This window comes from Odocoileus virginianus, chromosome 20, assembly GCF_023699985.2.
Source record: "Odocoileus virginianus isolate 20LAN1187 ecotype Illinois chromosome 20, Ovbor_1.2, whole genome shotgun sequence".
Classification (NCBI taxonomy): domain Eukaryota; kingdom Metazoa; phylum Chordata; class Mammalia; order Artiodactyla; family Cervidae; genus Odocoileus; species Odocoileus virginianus.
This window is the reverse complement of record NC_069693.1, coordinates 45,626,597-45,652,631: the sequence shown is the minus strand read 5'-3', so window position 1 is coordinate 45,652,631 and position 26,035 is coordinate 45,626,597. Positions and strand designations below refer to the sequence as shown.

Genomic DNA, 26,035 nt, shown 5'->3' with positions numbered 1-26,035 from the left:
AGGCTAAGCAACTGGCCTTGGGCTGCTGGGGACCCTCAAAGCTTCCAATAGAGTCCACAGAACAAGCCACGTGTCACACGACTCACAGTTTTGTTCATAACAGTGAAGAAACAGCAGTCACCCAGTAAAAGGGTACCTCCACTCCAGCACAGATGTGGGTGGGGGCTCCCACCCGGACAACAGCCTTGGGAGGTGGCTCCTCCAGTCAGAGCAGGGCCCCCCAAACCCTGATCTTCCTGAGGGATGGCAGGATTGGATACCTGAAAGAATCATGAGGAATATACAGTCCAATTCTTCAGATTGGTAAGTGGGTAAGGGAGGCTGCTGCAAAGAAAGTGGGCGGTTCCCACATGCTACAGACAACCAGGAAGTCATGCTGAAGCATGCCGTGTTAATATCAAGAGACATCAAACACACAAGAATAAACCTAACAAAAGATGCTCAAGGCCTCTATGCATATGATAAACCCCTGAGAACAGAAACAGGACTGATAAAATGGAAGCCACTTGTGTTCATCACTGTTAACCCAGCAAATCTCCCAAATGCATCTTCACATTCAGAGCAGTCAAAGCCCAGCACATCAACCAGCTTTTCCAAAATGTACATGGAAACCAAAGATGCAAGAATAACAAGGACAATTCTGGACAACAATGCAAGCGGACAAGTTAAGTTACCAGGTACCAAGATTACACAACAGGTGGCCCTAAGCTAAAGGCCAAAGGTCCAGAGCAAAGAGCAGAAGTGAGCCCCACCCGACCGCCACAACCCAGGAGGAACAGATAGTGACAGTGACCAGGTGAACATCCACAGGAAGAAAGTAAACACTGACCCTCCTTCACAGCTCAGAACAGAACAGCCCAGACAGGTCACAGAGAGCCTGCAGACGACAGGAAAACACCTGTCTGTCTACAGACATCACTGTCAGCATGGACTGGGTCCACCTCGACCAGGTTCTGGGGTCCAGAACTGTGCAGTCACTTTGAAAAGTGAAAATGAAGTTGCTCAGTCGTGTCCAATTCTGCGACCCCTACCAGGCTCTTCCAGCCATGGGATTTCCCAGGCAAGAGTACTGGAGTGAGTTGCCATTTCCTTCTCCAGGGGATCTTCCAACCCAGGTCTCCCGCATTGCAGGCAGATGCTTTACCATCTGAGCCACCAGAGGAGCAGTCACTTTGACCAACAGTAAACCGTATCTGCCACTTCTGCAGAAAACCCAGTGTATGTGTGTTCACATCCCAGACCTGCATCTGCACAAAGGAGGTGGAGCTGAATATCCACACAGTGGACACCACGCAGCCCCAGAAGGAGAGCCGCCTCCTTGACAGCAAGGGCCTATCCACGGGAAAGTAGCAGAAATCCCAACCATGGATCCGCATGGCCTGTGGGTGGGGAGGCATGGTTAGAGCAGAGGCTTGAGGGGGGCAGGCGGGGGGGGAGGAGGGGGGATGGCCCCCAAGGACACTGGCGGTGCTGTGAAACCTGGTCTCGATCATGATGCTCCCAGGTTCTAGAAATGATAGGCGCATTTCTGCTTCAATAAAACTTGGGTATCCAGCTGCTGGCTAACAGCGTGCAGAAACACACTGTACACACTGCTTCGGGCTGTGGGCTTGCCTCCTCACGCCCACTCCCCACAGCTTCCTGCACACCCCTGGGCGCTCCTCCACAGACACCCCCCCACCCCACGCTGGGTGCTCATCGCTCTCAAGGTCGGACCCATCCCTTCTGCCATGGAGTCTGCCGTGGGCACGTGTGGCTGTCACACAGCTATGCCCAAGCACTCAGGGAGCTACGGCCCAGGTCCTGCAGAGCAGGGCAGGGTGCAGGCTGGACTGGGAGCAGAAGGGGCTCACACTCGGCACAGTCTGTTCCTTGAGGCTTTTTCTCCATTCCTTCTGTGCCCTGACAAACAAGCAGGAGTCCCCAGGCGACACCTGCCTCACAGGTCACAGGGACCACAGGAGTCCATCCAGGATGGCAAAACCCTGACCCTTCGCTGCCACAAGAAAGCCTGTCTGGGGACCCCCCTGGTGGTCCAGAGGTTAAGACTCTGCGCTTCCAGTGGAGGGGGAGCAGGCTCAACCCCTGGACAGGGAACTAAGATCCGGCAGACCCCTGCCCCTGCTGCCCTTCTGGGCTTCAGCATCTGCACGTGGATCCTGAGAACCAGCGCTCCTACAGTTTCCCAGCATTCAGAGGAGCAGGGAGTCTGAGGCCTCGTCCAAGACCTGCTCAAAAACCAAGCAGCACCAAGCCACACCCAGCTTCCACATGAGCTCATCTGCACCGCCCCCTCCTCCTGGACAGGAGCCAGGGCACAGGCCACAGACCGCCTTCGCGGGTGGCCCTCCCTCGGGAAGGCTGTGAGTCTGGGATTCTGCAGACCAGCCTGGAGGGAACACTGGGGTCACGGTGCATGGAGCACACGGCACACACACTGCACACCCCTGAGCCCAGGGCACCAGCACGTTAACAGGACACAAGGATGCAGGTCAACATCCCGTTTCCTGTTCATGCTGGGTCGAGCAAAACTGGGAGTCCAGTTGCCCAGCAGCATCTCGGTTAGGACCACTCACACGGCCACCGTCACATTTGGTCTGCCCGCAGCTGAGGTCAGAACCCAGGGTCGTGGGGTCTCTCAGACAGGCACCAGCTTCTGTCCATGGACCCAGTGCTGAAAGCACTCTGCTGTCAAGCGACAAACACATCCTCCAGAGGAAGCTGGTGCTGTCGTCCACAGCCACCCAGACCACAGCAGCTCCTCCCGGGGCCCGATACCAGCACTGGGCACGAGGAGGGCAGAGGGACAAGCAGAGCAGCCCGGGCGGGCAGGCGGGCGACACCCGGGTCTAACCCCGCACGGAGGCAGGAGCTCACCTTTTTCCCGGGCTGCTTCTCCACCATGTCGCTGCTCACGGAACGCTCTTCCTGCTGTGGGGTTCTAGAACACCCACCCTTGGGCATCGTTTCTCCTCACTGGGCCTTCATTCACGCTGCCATCGCTTCATCATCAACCGTCTGCTTCAAAACAGAGGACAAGGGATTAAGGTTCGGTGACCCCACACGAAACCCAGGCACCTCCAGTCAGCGTCGCACGATGCACCGGTGCAGTGACTTTTCTGAAGGGGTCCCCTCCCCCGTCAGGGTCCAGGACAGGGCTTCTCCTGAAACACCACCCAGTGGTCAGCTCCGGCAGGGCACTGTCTACACCCCACGAAAGAGAACACAGCAGGCCTTTGGGGTTCACGTGGGAGTCCAGCTACCAGGCAACTAGAGACAACCCCTGCATCCCACGGAGTTGGTCAGTCCCACCCACCACCCTCCCCAGAAACCCAGCGGAGGCTCTGCCCGACTCGATGTCTCACTACCGTGTGCTGCTCCCTGACCGCCCGGCACCCACCAGCCTCTCTCTGCACCTGTTCATGAGTCTCTCCTGCCTGCGGCTGCACTGACCCAACCCAACCCGAGCCTGCCCAGCATGGACAGTACCACACATCCCATCCATCACGTCCAGGCTGTTCACTGTGTTTGGCAGAAGGAACAGGGAAAGCATGTCTGCTCTGTCTTCCTGGCAGTGCCCTCCTCAGACCTCATCCTCACAGTCAGAGAGAGCATGTCACACCAACCAGATCACACCCCCAGGGCCTGCCGTGCTGGACGAGGGTCTCTGCACACAGTTCACCAGAATTAGAATCAGCCTCTGCTCTGAACAGCTTTGCAGACATACTGTTCAGAAGCATCTGGAGTGGGAGCTCCAACCTGCCCTTCACCAGCCTCCCAAGAACCTGCCTTCTTTCTCCATGTCAACTGATACGAGTTCACAAAGGAACCCTGGCACGTAACTGGCTGACACAATCTAGTGGCACAGCACCACACGGGGGCCCAGGTTTGCCTCCGCACATCCCAGGGCTGAGGCCGGAAATGACATTTCCTGTCTATAATTGAAACTGGGAATTCCAAGCTTTCTTCCATTTTCCTACTACAAAACTGGACCATCTCAGCCTGAACTATGGCATCTCAGAACCTGACTCAGGACAGCGGCTGAAATTCCATACTACCTGGGAACTCATCAGTAATGTTTCCATAAAAACTTAAAAGATTATGCAGAAGATAAATTTTAAAAAAACTGACTGCCTAGTCTCAAGATGAAGATGAGAAAAATTGAGCCGAGGAGCCCTTGGACACTTGCCCCTCTTGCTTCAAGACATGGGCACCTCTGAGTGTGTGTGTGGCCACCTCACAGATCCGTGAGTTCTGGACCCTGATCTCACGGTGTCCAGACCAGGAGGGCATGCAGAGGGCCAGTCCACACTTTCAAAACTTGTCTTAGTACATGCCCTGTGGATTTGAGCGGCACAAAGCCAGGCCACTCTTCATTAATCTTGTTTCCTTTTGTAAAATAGTTACTTTTCAGTAAAGGTCTACTGTGGCGAACCCTCAGGCGTGTGAGGATTCAGGCCCAGCCTCTGAGCACCTTTGTAGTGACCCCGGGCACAGGGAGGAGCAGGAGGACTTGCTGTCGGGAGCACGGTCAGGAAACCCCCAGTGTCCCCTGTGCAGAAGCCCACGTCGGCAGGAATAAAGTTGGGAAAAATCTTGCAGAAAGAAAGAAGGAACCCTGCTAATAAACCTAACAACGAAAGCAGAGAACCTCAAGTTCCATAAATAAATATTAATTTAAAAAATTAACGCCACAGTTTTAAAGAGCTGAAAAACAGTGCTGACACAGCCTGACACTGACACGGAACCCCCACAGGCTGAGCCTGTGTGCAGATGAGCTGCATTCCCACTGAGGATTTTGCCGCCGGCAGAGTCCACGTGCAGAAACGACAGTGATTCCCACCCTGCCCCCCACAGAACCCACAGACCAGCACGAACAGGCGACTGGACGACAGACAGAGAACGTCTCAGCAGCCTCAAGGTAAAGAAGACACCTGCACAGCCAGAACACTGACCATGATGGCCAAGTCTGCAAATTCTGACACCTGGAAAGCAGCACGTTTTGTTCATTAAAGGTCACCGTACCACAGGAGAAGAGGGAGCTTCCTACACACGCACCTGCCAGCAAGCCCTTTAGGCAGCCTCTGCAGAGAGCACCCACAAACCGACAAGCCAGAGAGTGGACGTCCACTGCAGACATGGACACGAGACTTAAACAGGCCCTTCACAAGAGAAGAAATCCAGATGAGAAATGCAAACAAAAACCAAAACAAGATACAGAGCATCAGCAAGAACGCAGAGCAGAGGAACTGACGGCCTGATGGGAGCGCAGGCAGACCCACGCACACAGCCCCACCACACAGGCCCAAGCGGCCCCAGGGGCAACTGAGTCACACAGGTCCAACCATCTCACGGGTCACAGGAAAAAAGGGCATACTGTCTGTCCGCCTAACGAGGTGACAGGATGACTAACACGTCAAGTGGTGATCGCCGTAAAAGTATGGAGGGGAGTCATGCCTGAGAGTGTGACAGGAGTTCTCTACACAAAGGCCACACCCATGTGCACTCTGTGAGAATGAGATTCTACATTTTTATCAATACTTTGCAGACTTTTAGATGTTATGTTACATTTCACAGTAATAAAGTTTTAAATGCTGGTTATGGACAGACTGCACCCTAGGAGGTGATTAGAAAGTGGGGGGCTGGTTGCCAGGCTCTGTTCCAGGACCATCTCCCTTTAGGGGGCCCCATGCCTCGTACAGAAAGGCAGGTCACTGGACACAGTGGGCAGCAGCTCAGGGCTCCTAGGCTGCCGGGAGACCCTCTCTTGCACAGAGCACACGACAAGCACTGTAACTGTGGCCAGAATGGGAACGAAAACCTCATCAATTAAAGGTGAACACACAGCTCTAGGAAGATGGGGGTGAAGGGGGTGGAAACACAGGAGGAAAAACAGCCACCTTACACAGAAGGGACCAAGATGCACAGGAAATTCAGGAGAAGACAGGGACAGGCTGGCCTGAGAACTCAGGTGACCAAGAGCACAGGGGGCACGTCCACACACCTCCACAGCTGATCCACAGAGAAAGAAAGTGAGAGAGATGACCAAGAGACAAAAGCACAACAAGCCAGAGGAAGCCCAGACCGAAGACCCAGAGGAGGACAGCTCTGGGGAGAGACAGGACAGCGACCCTGCGACCCTGCAGCAGGACCCCGGGCGACCCTGCAGCACTGCCAAAAGCTGAGGACACAAAGCCCACCCACTAGGCAGCTGCAGGACAAATGGGGAGAAGAGCCAGCACCAGGTCCAGAGTGACCCCTGCAGGGTCACCACGTGGAGAAGGCGACCGGAGAGGTTGGGCAGCAACGCTGATGTTAGAAACCTCCAAACCTGGTCCAGTGCTTGAAAACTAATCAACACAACCCACCACATCAACAGGTCAGGGAAGAAGAATCACCCAATCCTAACAACCGATGCAGAAAAGTATCTGGCATTCAAAGCCCAAGACAAGACCCTCGGCATCACAGGGTCCAGGAACCCCTCAGAGAGAGGAGGGGCGTGGACAGCACCATCAGCCAGCATCGCCCTGACAGTGAGACACAGGACACACCTCCCTCCCACTCCTGCTTCTGGACATCGTCCTTGAAGTCAGCGAATGAGGAAGAAAAGGGGGAAAAGAGACAAATGGATTGGGACAGAAAAATAAAACATTCTACTTGATAATGACATGACTGTCTATCTAAAAAATTGCAAGGAATCAACCAAAAACTCCTAAATACAGTGAGCTCAGAGAGGTTGCAAAATAGCAGATCAACACACAAAAATCCACCTTATGTCTACAAACTAGCAAGAACATGTAAAAACAACAAAAACACAGTATCATTAACAAGTGCTCCAAATAATAATGGAATACTCACATATACATCTTAAAAAAAAAAACAAAAACTATAAAAACCTGTACAAATTTTAGGAAAAACAGTAGGAGAAATCTTTGAGACCTCAGGTAGCCAGCATTCTTAAACACGACACCAGCAGTGCCATTCATTCAAAAAGGGAAACACTGGTCCTCTGCATCTCAACCAAACTGAAAGTCGCTCAGTGAAGACCTGATTTACAGGATGAAGAGACAAACTGCACACCACAAGTCAGAAAAACGAAAAACATCCAAACAGAAAATGGACAAAAGACACAAGCAGACTTTTCACCAAAGGAGAAACACGAGCATGAGAGGGACTCTGGGACCGCGCCCTGAGACGCAGTTCACCTTCTGCGGGGCTCCTGACCATACTCAGTCCCACTATTGTTTCAGCACGTTCATCAGTCATGTTTTAGAAAGTGGAATAACACACAACACAGAGTACCAGGAGGCATCACACTCACATCTCATGAAAGTCACCTGTGAACGTGTTTCCAGGGTATGTTAAGGGCAAAGATAGAAACACAATGAGAAGCTGTCAGGACACTTCAGAAACACTGGCCTAAGTGGGTAAGGACAGAAATCTGTTGCTTTTCTATACACTAATAATGAACTGTCAGAAAGAAAAAAATCCCATTTTGAATGGCAGGAAAGAATAAAATACCTAGGAATAAACTTATCTACAAAGATGAAAGATCTACATTGTAAAAACTATAAAACACTGATGAAGGCAATGTGAAGGTGATATTAACAATGGAAAGGTGTCTTGTGCTCTTTAGTTGGACAAATTAATACTGTTAAGATGGCCAGATTACCCAAAGAAATCTACCAGTTTAACACAATCTCTATCATAATATCTGTGACATTTTCCACAGAACTAAAACAAATAACCCTAAAATTTACACAGAACCACAAATTTTGCCAAATTGCCAAAGCAGTCTTTTTTTTAAAGGCTGCTTTGTGTGGCCGGCAGGAGCGTGGTTCTCCAACCAGGGATCACACGTGTGCCCCTTGTCCCGGGAGCACAGAATCTTAATCACTGGATGGTGAGGAGGTTACTGCCAAACCAGCCCCAAGGGGAAGGAACAAAGCTGGAGGAATCATGCTCCCTGACTTGAGACTAGACTATAGAGCTCCAAAAGTCAGAACAGTATGGCGCTGACAGACAGACAGACATTTAGGTCACAGATCAATGTAACAGGACAGAGACCCAAAAAACTTATGGCAAATCAATCTATGAAGAAGAATACACATGGAGAAAAGATAGTCTCTTCAATAAGTGGTCCTGGGAAAACTGGTAAAAGATTAAAAGATTAGAACATTTCCCCACACCATATACAAAAATAAATTAAAATGGATTAAACACCTAAATGTAAGACTGCAAACCATACAACTCCTAGAAGAACACACAGGCAGAACTTTCTCTGACATAAGTCGTAGCAGTGTTTTTTTGGATCCATCTCTAAAGGCAAAAGAAATGAAAGCAAAAATAAAGGGTATCTTCAGAAAACTAAGATCATGGCATCTGGTCCCATCACCTCATGGGAAATAGATGGGGAGACAGTGGAAACAGTGTCAGACTATTTTTTTGGGCTCCAAAATCACTGCAGATGGTGACTGCAGCCAAGAAATTAAAAGCTGCTTACTCCTTGGAAGGAAAGTTATGACCAACCTAGATAGCATATTAAAAAGCAGAGACATTACTTTGCCAACAAAGGTCCGTCTGGTCAAGGCTATGGTTTTTTCAGTGGTCATGTATGAATGAGAGAGTTGGACTGTGAAGAAAGCTGAGCACCCAAAAATTGATGCTTTTGAACTTTGGTGTTGTAGAACACTCTTTAGAGTCCCTTGGACTGAAAGGAGATCCAACCAGTCCAAGGAGATAAGTCCTGGGTGTTCACTGGAAGGACTGATGCTGAAGCTGAAACTCCAATACTTTGGCCACCTCATGCAAAGAGTTGACTCGTTGGAAAAGACCCTGATGCTGGGAGGGATTGGGGGAAGGAGGAGAAGGGGACAAGAGAGGATGAGATGGCTGGATGGCATCACCGACTCGATGGGCATGAGTTTGAGTAAACTCCGGGAGTTTGTGATGGACAGGGAGGCCTGGCGTGCTGCGATTCATGGGGTCGCAAAGAGTCGGACACGACTGAGCGACTGAACTGAACTGAAGTAAATTTTAAACTTTTGCACAACAAAAGAAATCATAAAAAGGACAACTCACTGAGTGGAAGAAAACACCTGCAGATGATATAACCAAAAGGGGTTAATATCCAAATGATATAAACATGAATCTCCTGGCAGTCCAGTGGTTAGGACTCCACACTTTCACTGCTAAGGGCATAGGTTCAGTCCCTGGTCGAGGAATTAAGATCCCACAAGCCTCATACTGTGGCCATATGTGTGTGTATATATATAGATATATGTGTATATTACATGTAAATATATATACAACATATAAAGAATTTAGACACTGAAAACATTTTTTTAAAAATCGGAAAATGAGCAAGAGACCTGAATAGACACTCTTCCAAAGAAGACACACAGACGACCAACAGGCACATGAAAAAATGCTTCACGCTGCTAATGATGAGAGAATGTAAATGAAAACCACAGTGTGGTATCACTTCACACTGTTCAGAATGGCCGTCATTAAAGTATACAAATAACAAACACTGGAGAGAATGTGGAAAAAAGAGAGCCCTCCTGCACTGTTGGTGGGAATGTGGACTGGTGCGGCCACTGTGGAGAATAGCATGAGGTTCCTTAAAAAACTAAAGACAGAACTATCATATGACCCAGCAATTCCAGTCTGGAATATGTCTGGAAAAAAAACAAAAATACTAATTCAAGATGATACATGCACCCCAATGTTCATAGCAGCACTAGTCAGAATAGCCAAGACTTAGAAACAACCTAAATGGCCATCTACAGATGAATGGATAAAGAAGATGTGATGTGTATAAACACACACGCACACACACACACACACAATGGACTATTACTCAGCCATTAAAAAATGAAATTTTGCAGCAACATAGATGGATTTGGAGAGCATTACGCTAAGCCCAGTAGGTCAGACAGGCAAAGACACACACTGCATGATAACACTTCTGTATGGAATCTAAAACATACAACAAACTGGTGACTAGACTCACAGATGTCGAGGACAAACCAGCAGTCACCAGCAAGCAGATGTAAGGCAGAGGGGCAGGAGAGAGGTGTGGACTTAACAGATACAAACTCCTATGTATAATAGAAATAAGCTGCAAGGATACACTCCACAGCACAGGGAATTATAGACAGTATCTTACAGTTACTGTATTGGAGTCTGATCTATAAAAACACTGAATCACTATCTTGTATACCTGAAACATACATAACAATATGGCAAATCAAGTACACTTCAATGAAGGAAAACAAAGAACCTTAGTTTTGTGACTGAGCAGGAGGGTCTGTGCTGGAGACCCCAGGACCCAGTGACCTCGCGGCGGCTTACCCAGGCCCCCAGCCGCCCCAGGGTGTCACATGCAGACCATGGGCAGCAAGACCCAAGTCAGTGGGAGGCTGGACACTGCCTCTGCCGTGATCACTTTATCACAACATGAACATGCTCCGCTCCCCCCCTCCCACCCATGACACCCTTGGGTAGATCTTTCATCAGTTTCTAAATTAAGAAGTGATGGCAGCTTCACAGGAAACTCGACACTCTTCCAGCCAGTTGGTTCGAAAAAGCCTTAATTGTGACTTTGACAATGGGTTTCCAGCCACGTGACCAGGCAGCCAGGAGGCTTGAGGACTCAGCACCACCATCCTCAAGCGTGGGTAAGGCCCAGGGTCGAGACGAAGACACTGCCTCTGCCAGCCTAGAGCAACCTGGCTGCACGCACACACACACACACACACACACACACGAACACACAACCTTACAGTCTGGGACACCAGCCCCGTGTGAAAGTGCTAACACCTCCCTGTCCTGGCACTTTCCTACAAGGCTCAGATAACAGCCATCACCACTGTGGGAACCAGGCCCCCAGGAGCCCCGAGGCACCCGGCCTACACAAGGTGCCTTCTGAGGAAGAGGAGGGGCTGCCTGCCCAGAGCTGGGGCCTCAGGGGGCCCTCCCGCTCTGCGTGGCCCTCAACACCTCCCTGTGCCCCCAGGATGGCCTACGCCGCTGGACAAACCAAAGGACAGCTGACAGAAGAATTCTGTACAAGCCTAACATTTTGGACATAAAGGGACATCTCCCCAGTCAGGAAACTGGGCAGAGGGACTGACAGAGCAGAGCACCGAGGCGGGAGGCGCTGGCCCAGCCGCATGTGGCCGGCGTGTGGGGACCACAGCTTCCCGCTGCAGACGGGGGTGCCATCCGGGCAAGCCCAGGAGGACAACGCGCTGTCTGCCCCCTCCTCCTCCGGGGGGCCCAGCGCCCACGCACAGGTGACCGAGCAGGGGTCTCTCCAGGGGTCTGGTCCTACAGCCCACGCGCCCCACGGTGCATTCCCGCAGAGGACACGCGTCACCCAGTCCCCCACTCTTCTAGAACTGCTTTTTAAAAAGGCCGTTCACGTCAGCCTGCTGGGCCGTGTGCTCTGACAGTGCGCTCACCCCGTGTGGCCGGCAGCGCCTCAGCTGGTTGTCTGCTAGGCCTGTGTGAACCTGGGAGAATTTTAGGGGAAGACTGCAGGTTGGCCTCTGAGCAAGTCTGGGAGGGTGCCTTGCTTTTTGGTAGCCTTTTTCTACAAAACACTTTGTGTTTTAGGAAGCAGAATGTACCTGGATGCAGTGTTTCCAGCACAGGTAGGTCCCGTCCAGGCTGCTGTGAGTCTGGCAGCAGTGACCCCTCTGACAGATGGCTGGGCCAGGGTGGCCTTGGCCCCGGGAAAACCTCAGCAGCACATGACAGGGGCAGCAGCCTCGGCGGTGCCCAGCTTGGACAGGTGGACGTGCAGGGCTGCAGGCGTGTCATCGTGGGGCCCAGTGGAGGACGCGTCAAGGGGGTGCTCACACCTGTCCTGTGACACCGTGAGAGATGGTGATGCTGCTGCACTAGGAGGCACTCACAGCTGCATTTCGCGTGTCTCACGGCAGAGGAGCCTTGGAGACCAGTCTGGGTCTGGGCTCCCGCTGCGGGCTGAGAACAAAAGCAAGAGGAGGAAGCTTCTTGGCAGGTTTGTCCATGTCACAGGACAGACATGAGCACCCACCTTGCGGTGGGCAGTGCCCCCAGACGCGTCCGCCACTGGGCCCCATGATGACACCCCTGTACCTTGCACGTCTGTTTGTCCAAGCCAGGCACCATCAAGGCTGCTGCCCCCATCACATGCTGCTAAGGTTTTCCTGGGACCAAGGCCACCCTGGCCCAGCCATCTGTCAGACGGGACACTGCTGCCAAACTCATGGTAGCCTGGAAGGGACCTATCTGTGCTGGAAACACTGTGTCCACATACGCTCTGCTTCCTAAAACAGAAAGCTTTCTGTAGAAATAGAAAAAGGCTACCAAAAAAACCAATCATCTCTGCTTTCCTTACATTTAAATAATCGGCTGGTAATTTCCCTCTTTTAATAGCAAGGTTTGCCAGGGGGATGCATCGAACAGAACAAGCCTAATGAGTTAACAAATAAATCATCCAGAAATAAACCCATAATGAAGCCGCCTCTTTTGCCCCAAAAGTCACCATCAGCCAGCCTTGGGGATGAGGGACTAGTGAGGAACGCAGTGTCCTCAGCTCCCGATGTGTCACCGTTGAACTTGAGCAAGGAGACGTCGGCTGACCTCTCAGAGCAACTGCACTGGCCGGGACCTTCTAAACACAGGCCTAGCACCACAGACAGGAGCTGTACATGCACCCCCCAGCCTCAAGCCCTGCTCGTAGTGACTCTGTGCCTTTGTGACACTGGAGGCATGGCCTATGCCTCCCCCAAGGGCCTGGGGGCCCTTCCCGGGCACTGGCACCACTCACTCAGAGTGGAACACGCGCTGACCATGGCAGACGCTCGCCCAGATTCATCTCCTCCCTGGAGAGCCGGCTTTGGCAAAACCCAAGAGAAAGCCACTCCTGGGTGGGGCAGCTGAGCTCACAGAGAAACAGAGTGATTGTCCCTCAGTGAGAGGGCACTGGGAATGCAGGGAAAGTTCATTAGCCCCAACAGCCCACTTCCTGTGGGAGGGGGGCCACGTGCACAACGGCTGCAAACTGCAAACAAAGCGTGTCCACAACTCAGTGAGCGGCTGGGAGCACCCGGCACATGGAGCATCCACAGTGGTCCCTGCAGGGCACGAAGAGCTCTCTCGACAGGTTGAGTCCCAGGTGAGCACACTTAGGCTGCACACCTAAAACCTGCGTGTTTACAAGAGAAAAGCTCCACGTTTCCATCCAGGAGACACTGGAAGGGGCTGAATGGCAGACCCCAAAGGTCTCTCCACCCAGCACTTGTAAGCGCGACCTGACTGGGCAAGAGGGAACCAAGTGAAGGTCTCGAGGGCTCTGAGCAGACCCTCCCCCCAGTGCAGGTGTCCTGGTGAGAGAAAGGGGATGGTGCCGTGGCCACAACCCAGGGATCTGGGGATGGCCGGGGCCTCTGCCAGGCCTGGCAAGGGGCATCCCACCAGCACCCCCACCCTTAAGTCTGGCCTTCAGAACTGAGGACGCGCTTGTGCCGCCCCTGCTGCCTGGTGCCTTACTGTGGCCCTAGGGACTGACTACAACACCTGTGCAAGAGCAACACACCGCTCGCTCCCCAGGCTTCTCCCCGCGTCCTGTGCACTGCGGCCCCTCAGACCCCTGGCTTCAGGGTCACCTCCACCTGAGGAAGGCCTGACCGTGGCTAGTCCGAGCCAGGGAGTGGTCATCACTGAACCTGGGGTTTGTTTATAGCAAATAAACAACATTCTCAGTTTAGCCCAAAGTTTCAAGAAGCTGGTCATTTGAAAAGACCCTGATGCTGGGAATGATTGAAGGCAGGAGGAAAAGGGGGCGACAGAGGATGAGATGGTTGGATGGCATCACCGACACAATGGACATGAGTTTGAGTAAACTCGGGGAGTTGGTGTAGGACAGGGAAGCCTGGCATGCTGCAGTCCATGGGGTCGTAAAGAGTCAGACACAACTAAGCGACTGAACTGAACTGAAGAGGCTGGTGGGCACTTACTGCTCCCTCCCTGGAGAAAAGGGACGGCTAGGAGGGGACCCAGCAGGGACTGCTGACAGCCCTCCCATTGCCAGTGCACGCTTTCCTCCCCACCAGACCCTCCCTGGAGTCACCAGCATGTCAATACCTGTAAATAGTGATCCTAGTACCTCTTAGGTGGCAAAGCCTAAGGTATTTCTCCCGGCCCTATAAGAAAAAGACGGTCAATCCTGTGCCAGCCCAAGGTTCTGACAGACACTGAAGGGCAGGTCACAGCTGCTCTGAGGTCTGAGACGGAAAGGCAGAGACTGCTGGGTAAGAAAGCAGCAGTTATAAAGATAGTAGGATCTCGTTTTTGCTAAAATCCAACAGGTAATAATAAAATATAATTAATTCACAAAGCAAGAATCCAGAAAAGCGAGTAATACAAGGATCCCAGCGGGAATGTTTCTGGTCTTATTTGTATTTTATAATCTTCCACTATGCACATACAGTGCCTCGGTCATCCAGTTAACAGAATCAAGCTGATGAACTGCAAACTGCCTCCATAAACCTCATTTAAAATTCTGTGTTTTACTAATCATTTTACCTGCATAATATGGAGAAACTCTACAAGATTGGCCCTAGGACAGTTATTTCACAGGCATTGTGGGAATGAGTGTCCCAAGTGAGCAAGTGAGAAGCTCAGAGAGTCCAGAGTAGAACCATGTCCCACCCAGAAACCCTTCCAGGCCAGGAAGCTGGAGGCTTCAAGGGGACTCTGCCTGTCACAAGTCCCATTCAGGTAAGACAGGGACAGGAGGTGAGGTCTAAGCACTGCAGTGAGAGCTGGAACTGGGTTATGAAGGGACCTGGGGGCGCCTCTGGACACAAGCCAAGGTGTGCCAAGTGGCCAGCTTGGTTCAAACCACACCACCTGCCAATTAAAAACAAAACACAGGTACTTCCTTGGTGGGCCAGCAACTCCGCGCTCCCTATGCAGGAGGCTGGGGTTCAATCCCTGGTCAGGGAACCAGATCCCATACTGCAACTAAAACTTCCCTCAAGCTGCAACTAAGACCTGATGCAACCAAAAGGAATGAATAAATAAATATTAAAAGAAAAAAAAAATCACAAAAAACCTAAGAAACTTTAATTAAAAAAATTACAGGCTGGGCAAGCCAGCCAACAGCAGCAACTGAGGTCAATTCTGCATCCTCAAAGCCCACAGCACCACTGTCTGACGCACATGTTCAGAGTGTTGAGGTTTAGTTCTTTTCCAAACCATTCCAGGAATCTGGAGGGCCTTAAACATGTTTAAATCCAGTTGGTTCCTTCTGTGATTTCCTCACAGGAAGGATTTTCTATCCTTGTCATCTTACAACAAAGTAGCAATGCAGAAGCAAACAGAAAAGTATGAGGAGTAATTAAAGAAACACTGATGCCTCCATCGGCTGTTTGTTTTGCCATATTTGGTCTGGAATGTATTATATAAAATAATACATGTGTAGCTGCAGCCCCGATGAATCCTGCTGTTTCCTCCTCTCTGAAGATCTTGGATTCCGAGGCTAATCCTTACCATACACGTCTTCACACTCGTGCGACACACAGTGTGTACACGGTCAGCCTCTACACACGACACGTGGTATTCTTACAGGAAACATGTTGTGCAGATTCTCATACACCTTTGCCCTCCAGAATGCTTTGGGGATTCATCCAGGCTTCTGTTAAATGTAGTTCTACTTTATTATGACTGCAGTGTGGTGTTTGTTTTCTCTTGTTGACTGGCATTTGTGTTGTTTCAACTCTGGCAATACAAACAGTGCTACAAGTGAACACCTGTCTACACTTCTGTACGCATATACCGAAAAGTTAAAGGCTTACCACTAGAAATCAAACTACAAGAAACTAAGTCCTTGTAAAAACCAGATGCAGGACTTACCTGGTAGCTCAGTGGTAAAGAATTTGCCTACCAGTGCAGGTGACACGGGTTCGATCCCTGATCCAGGAAGACCCCACATGGTGCCTGGTAGTTACCAACTAAGCCCATGTGCCACAACTACTAAGCCTGTGCTCAAGAGCCCAGGAGTCGCAACTACTGAAGCCCGCAAGCCCTAAAGCCTGTGCTCCACAATGTAAGAAGTCACTGCAATGAGAAGCCTGAGCACTGCAACTTAGCCCCCGCTCATCACAACTACCTAAAGAAAAGCCCGTGCAGCAACCAAGACCCAGCATAGTTAATAAATTTTTTTAAAAAACCTGATGCAGCTTCACACTGGCACAGTCATTCACATCACTCTCTGTCACTTCTGGTGGTGGCATATATCTTCAGTTGTAAAACTATCAAGAGATCTTGACTGAGAAAGGGGAAAAGGAATCCTGCATGTAAGAGAGTCTTCTGTGGAGTAAGACCAGGTTCTACCCAAAGTCACTAATCAGCAACTTTCATCTAAACAGAAACTGAATTTGAAGTTCTGAGACAAAGTTCAAGGGCAGCAGAGGTGACAGCACAAGGGTCAGGGGAGCCCTGAGGCCCCAGAAACTGTGAAGGAACAGAGAGTCCATTCCCAGCTTTACCCCAATCCTCAGAGGGGTCAGGACCCAAACAAGGTTGATGGTTTTCTGTTCCTGAAAGGGCACAGCAAAGTGGCAGGTGAACAGAAGCCCCAAATGAAACACAAGTATACTTGTGCAAACAACCTTCAGAGAGATGGAATGGAGGAGCATCGCTATAATATACACGATTTCAGGCTCCTTTAACCCAGGGGAAAAACCTGTAAATCATAACACAGGTCATGACTAAAGCTGCTTATATGCAATATTTTTAAATGTTTAAATGGCTATTTCCACTGACAAACACATGAAGCCCAAGTCACTTGTGTGTTTCTAAGGTCAGCTGAAAACAACCAGAGGCAACGTGGGTCCTCTTCTCTCCATGGGAAACGTATCACAGGACTTTTTTTTTTTTTAAGTTACCAGGGAAAGCAGTCAAGCCATCAAGCTACAAGGGGGCAGCCTGTGGACCTCTTAGTGGACAGACCCCGCCAGGCAGCCCCTCCCAGCAGGACTGTGTGGGCAATGAGACGAGGCTCGTCACCTTGGCAACAGCTCTAAACATATGTGCGGTGACACCAGATGATTCCTGAAAGCTGTAAATAGAGGATAATGTCACAAAAATTCCAGATTAAAGGAGCACCCATCCCCTCCCCTTATTACCCTGCCCACGGTTTAAATCCCACTGGTACCAGTGAAAGCAATTCCATGTATGCAAACATGTTTCCAGTCCCCGAACACTGCAAAATTATATACCTGCAGAAGCAAAATAAGGCCCCTGGATGAACCATGTTTGTGCAAACTCGCATACGGACATCAAGTGGCCGCGAGACGGCAGCCTCATGGCACAGGGCGAGAGCCACCTCAGAGGTGTCTAGTCCTCCTTCCCACACATCACCTGAGCCTCCCCAGGCCCGTGGGTCCAAGCTTCCCAGGACTGGCTCCCCATCTGGCTTCACAGGCAACCGGCAAGTCCCAGGAGAGAGGGAGGGTGGCAGCCACAGCCTGAGGAGCCAGCCTGAGGGAGGGCCCAGCCAGACCGTCTAAGGTTCGAGCCTCAGAACCCAGTTCCAACTTCATTTGGAAAACAGAGTCCATTTCATCTTTGGAGAGTTTGAGACCTTGGAGCCAAACCATTCAGTCCAGGATAAGCCAGCAGTATAAATAGGGGAGCTCCTGACAGGCTTGCAGAGAGATGGCCCAACACGAACCGAACAGCACAGAAAGGAAGCAGGCGTGCCCTGGCGCAACTCCAGCACCGTCTCCGTGGAACGGAAGCTTCTGCCCTGTCCCCTTCAGTCTTCCAGTCTGTGATGTGGTGAAGAGAAACACACTTTCCGCCTATCTTCTTCCTACCATATTTTTAAACCACTGTACAGAAAACAAGGCAAATAAACCCCTGGATCATGAGCTCAAATTTTTAAGAGGAAAAAATAAACTTGATATTTCATGTTGCAAAATCTATTTATGGGCCCTACAGATACACTTCTCAGTACAGTCATCATTAGAATCAAATACTAAATATTCCAAGGAAGAAAACAAGTGTATGTTAAAATGGGGTTGTTAAAAATGTTCTGAGAAATTGTTTTTATAGAATAACCAAACTTTCATTTACTCAGTGTCTTCTTCAGTAATTCCTCCACATGGTGAAGGGGTGGAAGACAGAGAGGAGGTGGGGACAGGGGCCTGGGCAGGTCCTGGACTCAGGAGGACCTCCAGTCATGACCACTCACAAACCTAACTTCCTGAATAGACATATAAACCAACAGCTATAAACTCCAGTGCTTTGTTTTAAAGATTCAGCTATTTAAACTGCATCTGTGGCAAATTCTTTCAAAGAGTGTATCAACTCAGATTGCCTTCTGTGTGATCTCCTGTATAAGTCACAGTACACAGGTGTTCCCAGGCACACAGGCTGGCACGGCGCACGGGGAGTGCAACGGGCAAGCCCCATGTCTTCTGTCAACAGCCTGCTCCAGGGAGAGGACGTGGTCCCGAGTCCACTCCAGGGAGGAAACACACGTGAGTGAGGGTGCGTCCGGCACCAGGTTCACTGCCAACACTCACTGCTCCTGCTTCCTGGTGTTCACACAAGTGCCTTGGGCCCTGAGAGAGAATCCCAGGACCATGGAAGGCTCCCTCCCCTATTCTGGCTCCAAACCTGATGGAGTAGAGGGAGTGAAGGCCTGCATGACAGGCTGCTTCAGGCCAGGGCTTCAGCAAGTTGGGCCCCTCACCGCCTACGGGGTTGCTGTGGCCACGGCATACACTTCATGCTCACGGGCTGAAGTGAGCAAGCCATTCAACCCGCCGCTCCATCTCCCTATCTATAAATGAGGACAAGCATCACTGCCCTGTGGGGCCACACGGACCCAGGCAAGTGCCCAGCACCCAAAGCAACTGTCAGCAATGACAGCGCCCACTCCTCAGGGAGCGTGTGGGGCTTAACGATCCATTTCAATTGCATTTGCATGGAGCTGTACTCTCAAGTGTTACTTTATTTACAGCCCCTGACGAGTCTCAGCTGAACAGATGGTACTGTCTGGGCTCAGGTAATCGCGGGGGGTACTGACCAGGCCTCTGTGCAGGGAGGGGATCCAAGGACCAGCTCTCAGGACCATGGCCACTAGGTCAGCAGTTCCAAGTGAACCAACCAACACAGACTTGAGAGGATAAAATAATTCCATCTTTCAAAATTACACTGAATCAAGGAGTCAGGGACAAATGCAGGCACTCCTCTGCAGCCTGGAGAAGGCATCTGGGAGTAAGAGAACCAGGGGCGAGAGCAAGGCTCGCATCGCAGGCAGGCAGAAGCCCGGCCACGGCCTGCACAGGTCAGGGCCGGCTCTCCACTCTCTTCACCTTCAGGAAACACTGAAGTGCACTTCTCTGGTTTCATTATGAAGCTTCAGTAAAGAAGATCATTCAGAAGAAGTGAAAGTTGCAGGTGAAAATATATAAACACACAGCACAGTGGAAATGAGATGAGAACTGTGAGGAAAGGCAAGTGGGCTATATATCCTAGGTGGGTCATAGAGTCAGGGGGTCATTTCCCCATATCTCAACTGAACTTCTTCAAGGCCATACAGGTTTCAAAATCTTCAAAAGCCATACAGCCACCAGGAAACCAAGAGAAAGGCTGGTTTGTCACACATCACTAACTTACAAGGTGACCACGAAAATGTATAATTCCCAAACTTGTAGAGAAAAAAATTAAAAAGGCAAAATAGGAAAGAAAAAAGAAACAGAAGTCAAGTGTGACAATGTGACAGAACTAAATGTTTATTAAGTACAAAAGTGAGAGGACCGAGAAACAGCTGAAAGACGAAGTATGTCAGACTGGAATGGAAAATGCATCCACCTAGCTCAGAAAGAGCAAGGAACGTAGAAAATGTAACAACCCAGGAAGATTTCAAGAGGATAGAAAAGATACCTGGGTTAAACAGCAAGCAGACAGGATACAACCAGAGAGGAAGCAGCCGCCCCTGCAGAGCAGAGGCTCCCTTCAGGAGACGGGAGAACGCCCTGGAGTCAAGAGCAAACCCTGATTCAATGCCAGAACAGACACTACAGCACCCTGCAGGAGCCGACGGGCCACGGACACCAGCCCAGCAAACATCAGAACACAGTAGCCAGTCTGACCCGACGAGCACACACGACACTCCAGCCACTCATCGCACAATGAATGCCCTTGCTTTTCAAGGACACGGGACAAGCAGTCATGAAAACTGTCCACACCAGGCCCACAGAGCAAGTCTAACAAACCTGAAAGGACTGACCTCTTAACACCGGAGTGCAGCGTACTGGGGTGGAGAGACCACAGACATCTTAAGTCTGAGAACTAAGAACAAGGGTCAGAAAGAGAGGAAACTACACTGGGAATTAAGTCTTTAAAACCGGGGATGACAAAATGTTACACAGTTAACTGGGAGACCCCGATAACAGTGATTCTTAGAGAAAAAAACAGAGAAAAATGTGTTTACTTCCAAAAAATATCTCAATAAAGAGGCTTTTCAAATCAGAATATATCTAACAATGTGGAAGAAATGTGATGAAGGTAGTAACACAAAACCAATAAAAAACAGACATGTAACAGAGTCTAAACAAAGTCAAAAGTGGACTTTCATTTTAATGACCCATAAAACGGGCAAGCTGAAAGGCACAGCCAAGGCACTAATGCAGAAGGGCAGAGGCAGAGAAGGAGGGCTTGGTGGGCAGGGCGGGAACTGTGTCAGGGAAAGGCCGGGGGTGGGGCAGATGTTGGACCCTGCACCCTGGAGGCCTCTCCATAGTCCCACAGTAGACAAGACAGCGCTTGCTGACACATAGGCAACAATCACCGACTGTAAAGACAGGACTATACAATTAATAAATACATATTATATACTCATCAGCCAGGGTTCCATCAGAAACACAGATATGCGTATTAAGAGGTTTATTGCAAGGAATCAGCTCCCAGGGCGTGAGTGCAGCCCTAAGCAGGAGCCTTCCCCCATATGCAATCAGGCCACTCCTTCACCCCAGCCACTGACCACTGAGCACAGGGCTGTCTACACAGCTGCCAACATTCCACAGCAGTACCGGGACCAGTGCAGGAACACATGGACCCTGCAGCCTTACACTCATAATACATGCACTGTTGTTTTTTGCTGCTGTGCACTCTCTCAGTCGTATTCAACTCTGCGACCCCATGGACCGCAGCACACCAGGCTTCCCTGTCCTTCACCTTCTCCCAGAGTTTACTCAAACTCACATCCATTGAATCAGTGATGCCATCCAACCATCTCATCCTCTGTCACCCCCTTCTTCTCCTGCCTTCAATCTTTCCCAGCATCAGGGTCTGTTTCAATGAGTCAGTGCTTCGCATCAGGTGGCCAAAGTATTGGAGCTTCAGTTTCAGCATCAGTCCTTCCAATGAATATTCAGGACTGATTTCCTTTAGGAATGACTGGTTGGATCTCCTTGCAGTCCAAGGGACTCTCAAGAGTCTTCTCCAACACCACAGTTCAAAAGCATCAATTCCTCAGCACTCAGCCTTCTTTATAGTCCAACTCTCACATCCATACATGACTACTGGAAAAACCATAGCTTTGACTAGACGGACCTTGGTCTGCAAAGTGGTGTCTCTGCTTTTTTTAATATGCTGTCTAGGCTTGTCATAGCTTTTCTTTAAAGGAGCAAGCGTTTTTTAATTTCATGGCTGCAGTCACCATCTGCAGTGATTTTGGAGCCAAGAAAATAAAGTCTGTCACTGTTTCCATTGTTTTCCCATCTATTTGCCATAAAGTGATGGGACTGGATGCCATGATCTTATTAGTTTTTTGAATGCTGAGTTTTAAGCCAACTTTTTCACTCTGCTCTTTCACTTTCATCAAGAGGTTCTTTAGTTCCTCTTAGTCTTTTGCCATAAGGGTGGTGTCATCTGCCTATCTGAGGTTATTGATATTTCTCCCAGCAATCTTGATTCCAGCTTGTGCTTCATCCAGCCTGGCATTTCTCATGATATACTCTGCATATGCTAAATAAGCAGGGTGACAATATACAGTCTTGATGTACTCCTTTCCCAATTGTGAACCAGTCTATTGTTCCATGGCCAGTATTAACTGTTACTTTTTGACCTGCATACAGATTAAGCAAGAAGCAGGTAAGAAGGACTGGTATTCCCATCTCTGTAGGAGGTTTTCCATAGATTGTTGGGAACCACACAGTCAAAGGCTTTAGTGTAGTCAATGAAGCAGAAGTAGATGTTTTTCTGGAATTCTGTTGCTTTTTCTATGATCCAACAGATGTTGGCAATTTGATCTCTGGTTCCTCTGCCTTTTCTAAATCCAGCTTGAACATCTCAAAAGTTATTAGTTCACGTACTGTTGAAGCCTAGCTTGGAGAATTTTGAGCATTACTTTGCTAGCATGTGAAATGAGTGCAACTGTGCAATAGTTTGAGCATTCTTTGACACTGCCTTTCTTTGGGACTGGAATTTCTTTGGGACTTTCTTTGGGACTGACCTTTTCCAGCCCTGTGGCCACTGCTGAGTTTTCCAAATTTGCTGGCATAATGAGTGCAGCACTCTCACAGCATCATCTTTTCAGATTTGAAATAGTTCAGCTGGATTTCCATCACCTCCACTAGCTTTGTTCATAGTGATGCTTCCTAAGGCCCACTTGACTGCACACTCCAAGATGTCTGTCTCTAGGTGAGCGATCACACCTTCACTTTAAGATCTTTTTGTATAGCTCATTAAGATCTTTTTTGTACAGTTCATCTGTGTATTCCTGCCACCTCTTCTTAACCTCCTCTACTTCTATTAGGTCCACACCTTTTCTGTCCTTTATTTATTGTGCCCATCTCTGCATGTATGCCCATGTGTAAACACACACACAAGCTCTCTTCTCCAGATGATGAAAATATGGTATTTTATGCTTTATCATTCCTTAGTACTATTTCCTAATTTTCCACAATGCAGAAGCAGAGTATTGCTTCAGCAGTAAGGTTGTTTTTAAGAAGAGAACAAAAGAGGTAACTGCAGTAGCCCACTTTCACCTGGTGTCAGGAAAGGCCTCAGCCGGGCTATTCACAGGTAAGTGCACCCAGCCATGGCAGGGCTCCCAGCTGCTCAGCAGATGGAAGGAGGCCTTCTGAACTTGGCATGAAGGGGTATGGGGTTTTGTCACTTTCTTTTCTTTGCATCTTTCAAGATGATCTCCCAGTTTTTCTTTTTCAGGGGTCAGTCTGGCATGTTACAGTGACTGATTTTTGAATGTTAAATCCAATGTGAGCTTCTGAGATAAACCCTACCTGCATTACTATCCTTTTAAATCGCTAATCTACTTTGCTTCAAAGTCAGGGTCTTTTACAGCCACATTCATGTGAGAACTGGCTTGTGGCTTTTCAGCACGACCCTCTCTGATTACAGAACCCAGGTAAACCTGCCTCAAGGACAGAGGGGAAGCCTGTGTATGACGGACACTCCCCGCTCTTTAAGGGATGGTAGAAATCACCAGTGAGGGCACCAGGGACTTAAGGCTTCTGTGTGTCAAGATCTTAATTAAAAATTCAATTTCGTTAATAGACACAGGGTTACTCAGGGGATCCATCGCTTCTTCAGTGAGCTTAGGGAATTTGTGTCTTTCAAGGAATTCGTCCATCTTATCTAAGTTGTCAAATTTATTGGCATAAAAGTGTTCATATGCCAGTTGAACTGTTGTTTCCAGAACAACACTGCAGATTCAAGTGTCAGTTCTGTGAAAAAGGTACGGTGCAATTTTGGGGATCCCCCTAAAAGGACATGGTGGTGGCAATGGTTAAGACTCCACACTCCCAACACAGGGGCCCAGGTCCCATCCCTGGTCAGGACACTAGATCCCACATGCTGCAACTGAAGATCCTGCGTGGCCACAACTAAGACCTAGTGCAGCCAAATTATTTTTTTTTTAAAGGACATCACTCGTAACAGATGTCAACAGAAGCCAGGCTGTTGCCTCCAAGGGCTGATCCCAGGCCCTTAAGCCATCACCTCCAAGGCCCAGGACCTGCTATTGGCAGGGGTGGCTCCTGGACCCGTGGTGCACTGCTGGGAGAATGTAAGGTACCACAGCCACTGGGCAGGGCCATAAAAAGCCCAACTCCTAATTACCATGTGACCCCACAGGTCCACTCCAGAGCACACACCCTCCCTGCAAATGAGAGCAGGGTTCCAGAGAGTTATTTGCTCTCTCATATTCACAGCAGCGTTACTCATAAGAGTCAGAACATGGACACAACCCAAGTGTCCATCAACAAATGAATGGATGACAAAATGTGGTTTATCTATACAATAGAATATTCATCATTCAGCCTTAAAAAGGAAGGAAATCCTGCAATATGCTACCACACAGGATTTTGAGGAACAGAACATTGAGGACATTATGCTCAGTAGGCAGCCAGTCACAGAAAGACAAATACTGTAAGATTCCACGGATATGAGGTCCTTGGAAGAGTCAAAGCCACAGAGAGACACAGTAGATGGGATGACAAAGGGCCGTTTGTAACCCTGGCATCACAGTCCCTCCCAGCCCGCCTCCTTCCTCAGCAGGATGGCCCTTCTCCCTGGACAAGGAGGAACACAAAGAGATTCTCCCGAAGGTGACCCCTGCAAGGGAGCCAGGAAGGGGCTGCCCCCGTGAGCCCCTCTGGACTCCGGTATGGGGAGTGCCCGCAGCTGCTCCTGTGCTGGGATTGGGGTGGGGGGAGCGAGGGTGACAGAGCCAGGAGCAAGCTGGATGCTCTGGGTGAAGGAAGGGCCTTGGGGAGGGGCTGACGACACCCCACCCTCCCCCAGCGCATCCCCTCTGCTCCATTCTTTCTGTGAAGAACGCTGGGCTGAGAGCAAGGAGCAGCAGCAAGCCCTTTACAACACGAGTCAGGCGTAATTACTCTGCTGACTGCTGACATCTGCTCCTTTTCCTTCCGTGAGGCCACACCCACGACTCACAACCACAGCCCCCAGGCTCCTCCAGGGGCACGCCGTGCAGGGACCTCCTCACACTCCACCAGCAACAAGCACATCCACAAACTTGGGTCCCAAAGACCCCTCCACACCCCCCCACACAGGAACACTCTCCACACACACCCTCACACAAACCCCACACACACCCTCCCTCACATAAACAAAACACACACACATCTACACACACACCTTCACATAAACACCACACACACACGCACACCCTCACATAAACACACCCCACCCACAACCCGCCCACTCTACACACATACCCACACCCTGCTGCCAGTTTTAATGAAGGAGAGACTCTGGGTCTAGCTGCAACTTCCAGCCGCACCTCACAGGTCCCTGTGAACAGCGGGGCTGCAGCCTCTGGGCTCTTGCCCCCGTCACAGGGGCTTCACACCCACATCCACTCCCACTCCCCGTGTCTACACGTGTGCAGATCAGTGACAACACAGGCAGCAGTGCACATGTGCCTCAATCCTAGGACCAGGTTTCCAGGCCAGGCTGGCACTGAGCCCTGGTAGCAACTTGGGTGAGACCTTTCCCTCATGGCCCTCCCCACGGGCCTCCCACAGAGGGGAGTTCAACCAAGTGGGTGTTCTGTGCAGAAAGGTCAGAGAGCAGCAGCTTGAGGGTCAGCTCTGCTGTGTGACCAGTGGGAGCCTCTGTGGACATTCTCTGAACTTCATCTCTCAAAGCAAGAGCAGCCAGGCCCAGAGGCTTCTGTGCTGAGGATAGGCCCCACAAACACTCGCTCCACACAGGTCTCAGAAGGTGATGCTCTGAAAGCCCACAAGTGAAGAAGAAAGGATGCCTTGAACACAGAGAACCAGACCACCTGACACCTAGGCATCTTTCTGATGAATCACCATAACTACTGTGACACAGGGCACTGCCTGCGGCCAACTTAACAACCATCAAAAGTGCTAGACTTTCCGCGTGTGCGCTGAGGAGCCAAGCAGAACAGAGGAAAAGAATTAATCCACCAAGAACTCTGAGTGGAGTGAAAAGCTTCAGGATAATT

At 50.0% G+C, this 26,035-nt stretch overlaps 1 protein-coding gene across 4 annotated transcripts in view; it reads right to left on the bottom strand.

The window, feature by feature from the left end:
• The window catches only part of ANKRD11 (ankyrin repeat domain containing 11), a 114,776-nt gene that overhangs the window by 24,427 nt on the left and 64,314 nt on the right, over positions 1 to 26,035 (bottom strand). For 3 of the 4 annotated variants that reach the window (XM_070451392.1, XM_070451394.1, XM_070451395.1), the window contains one exon: positions 2,878 to 3,018. In XM_070451392.1, coding sequence (XP_070307493.1) covers positions 2,878 to 2,964 — 87 coding nt within the window. In that variant the 5' untranslated portion in view covers positions 2,965 to 3,018. Of the gene's footprint in view, positions 1 to 2,877; positions 3,022 to 26,035 lie in introns of all 4 variants that reach the window. The other variant, XM_070451393.1, reaches the window with a different exon arrangement.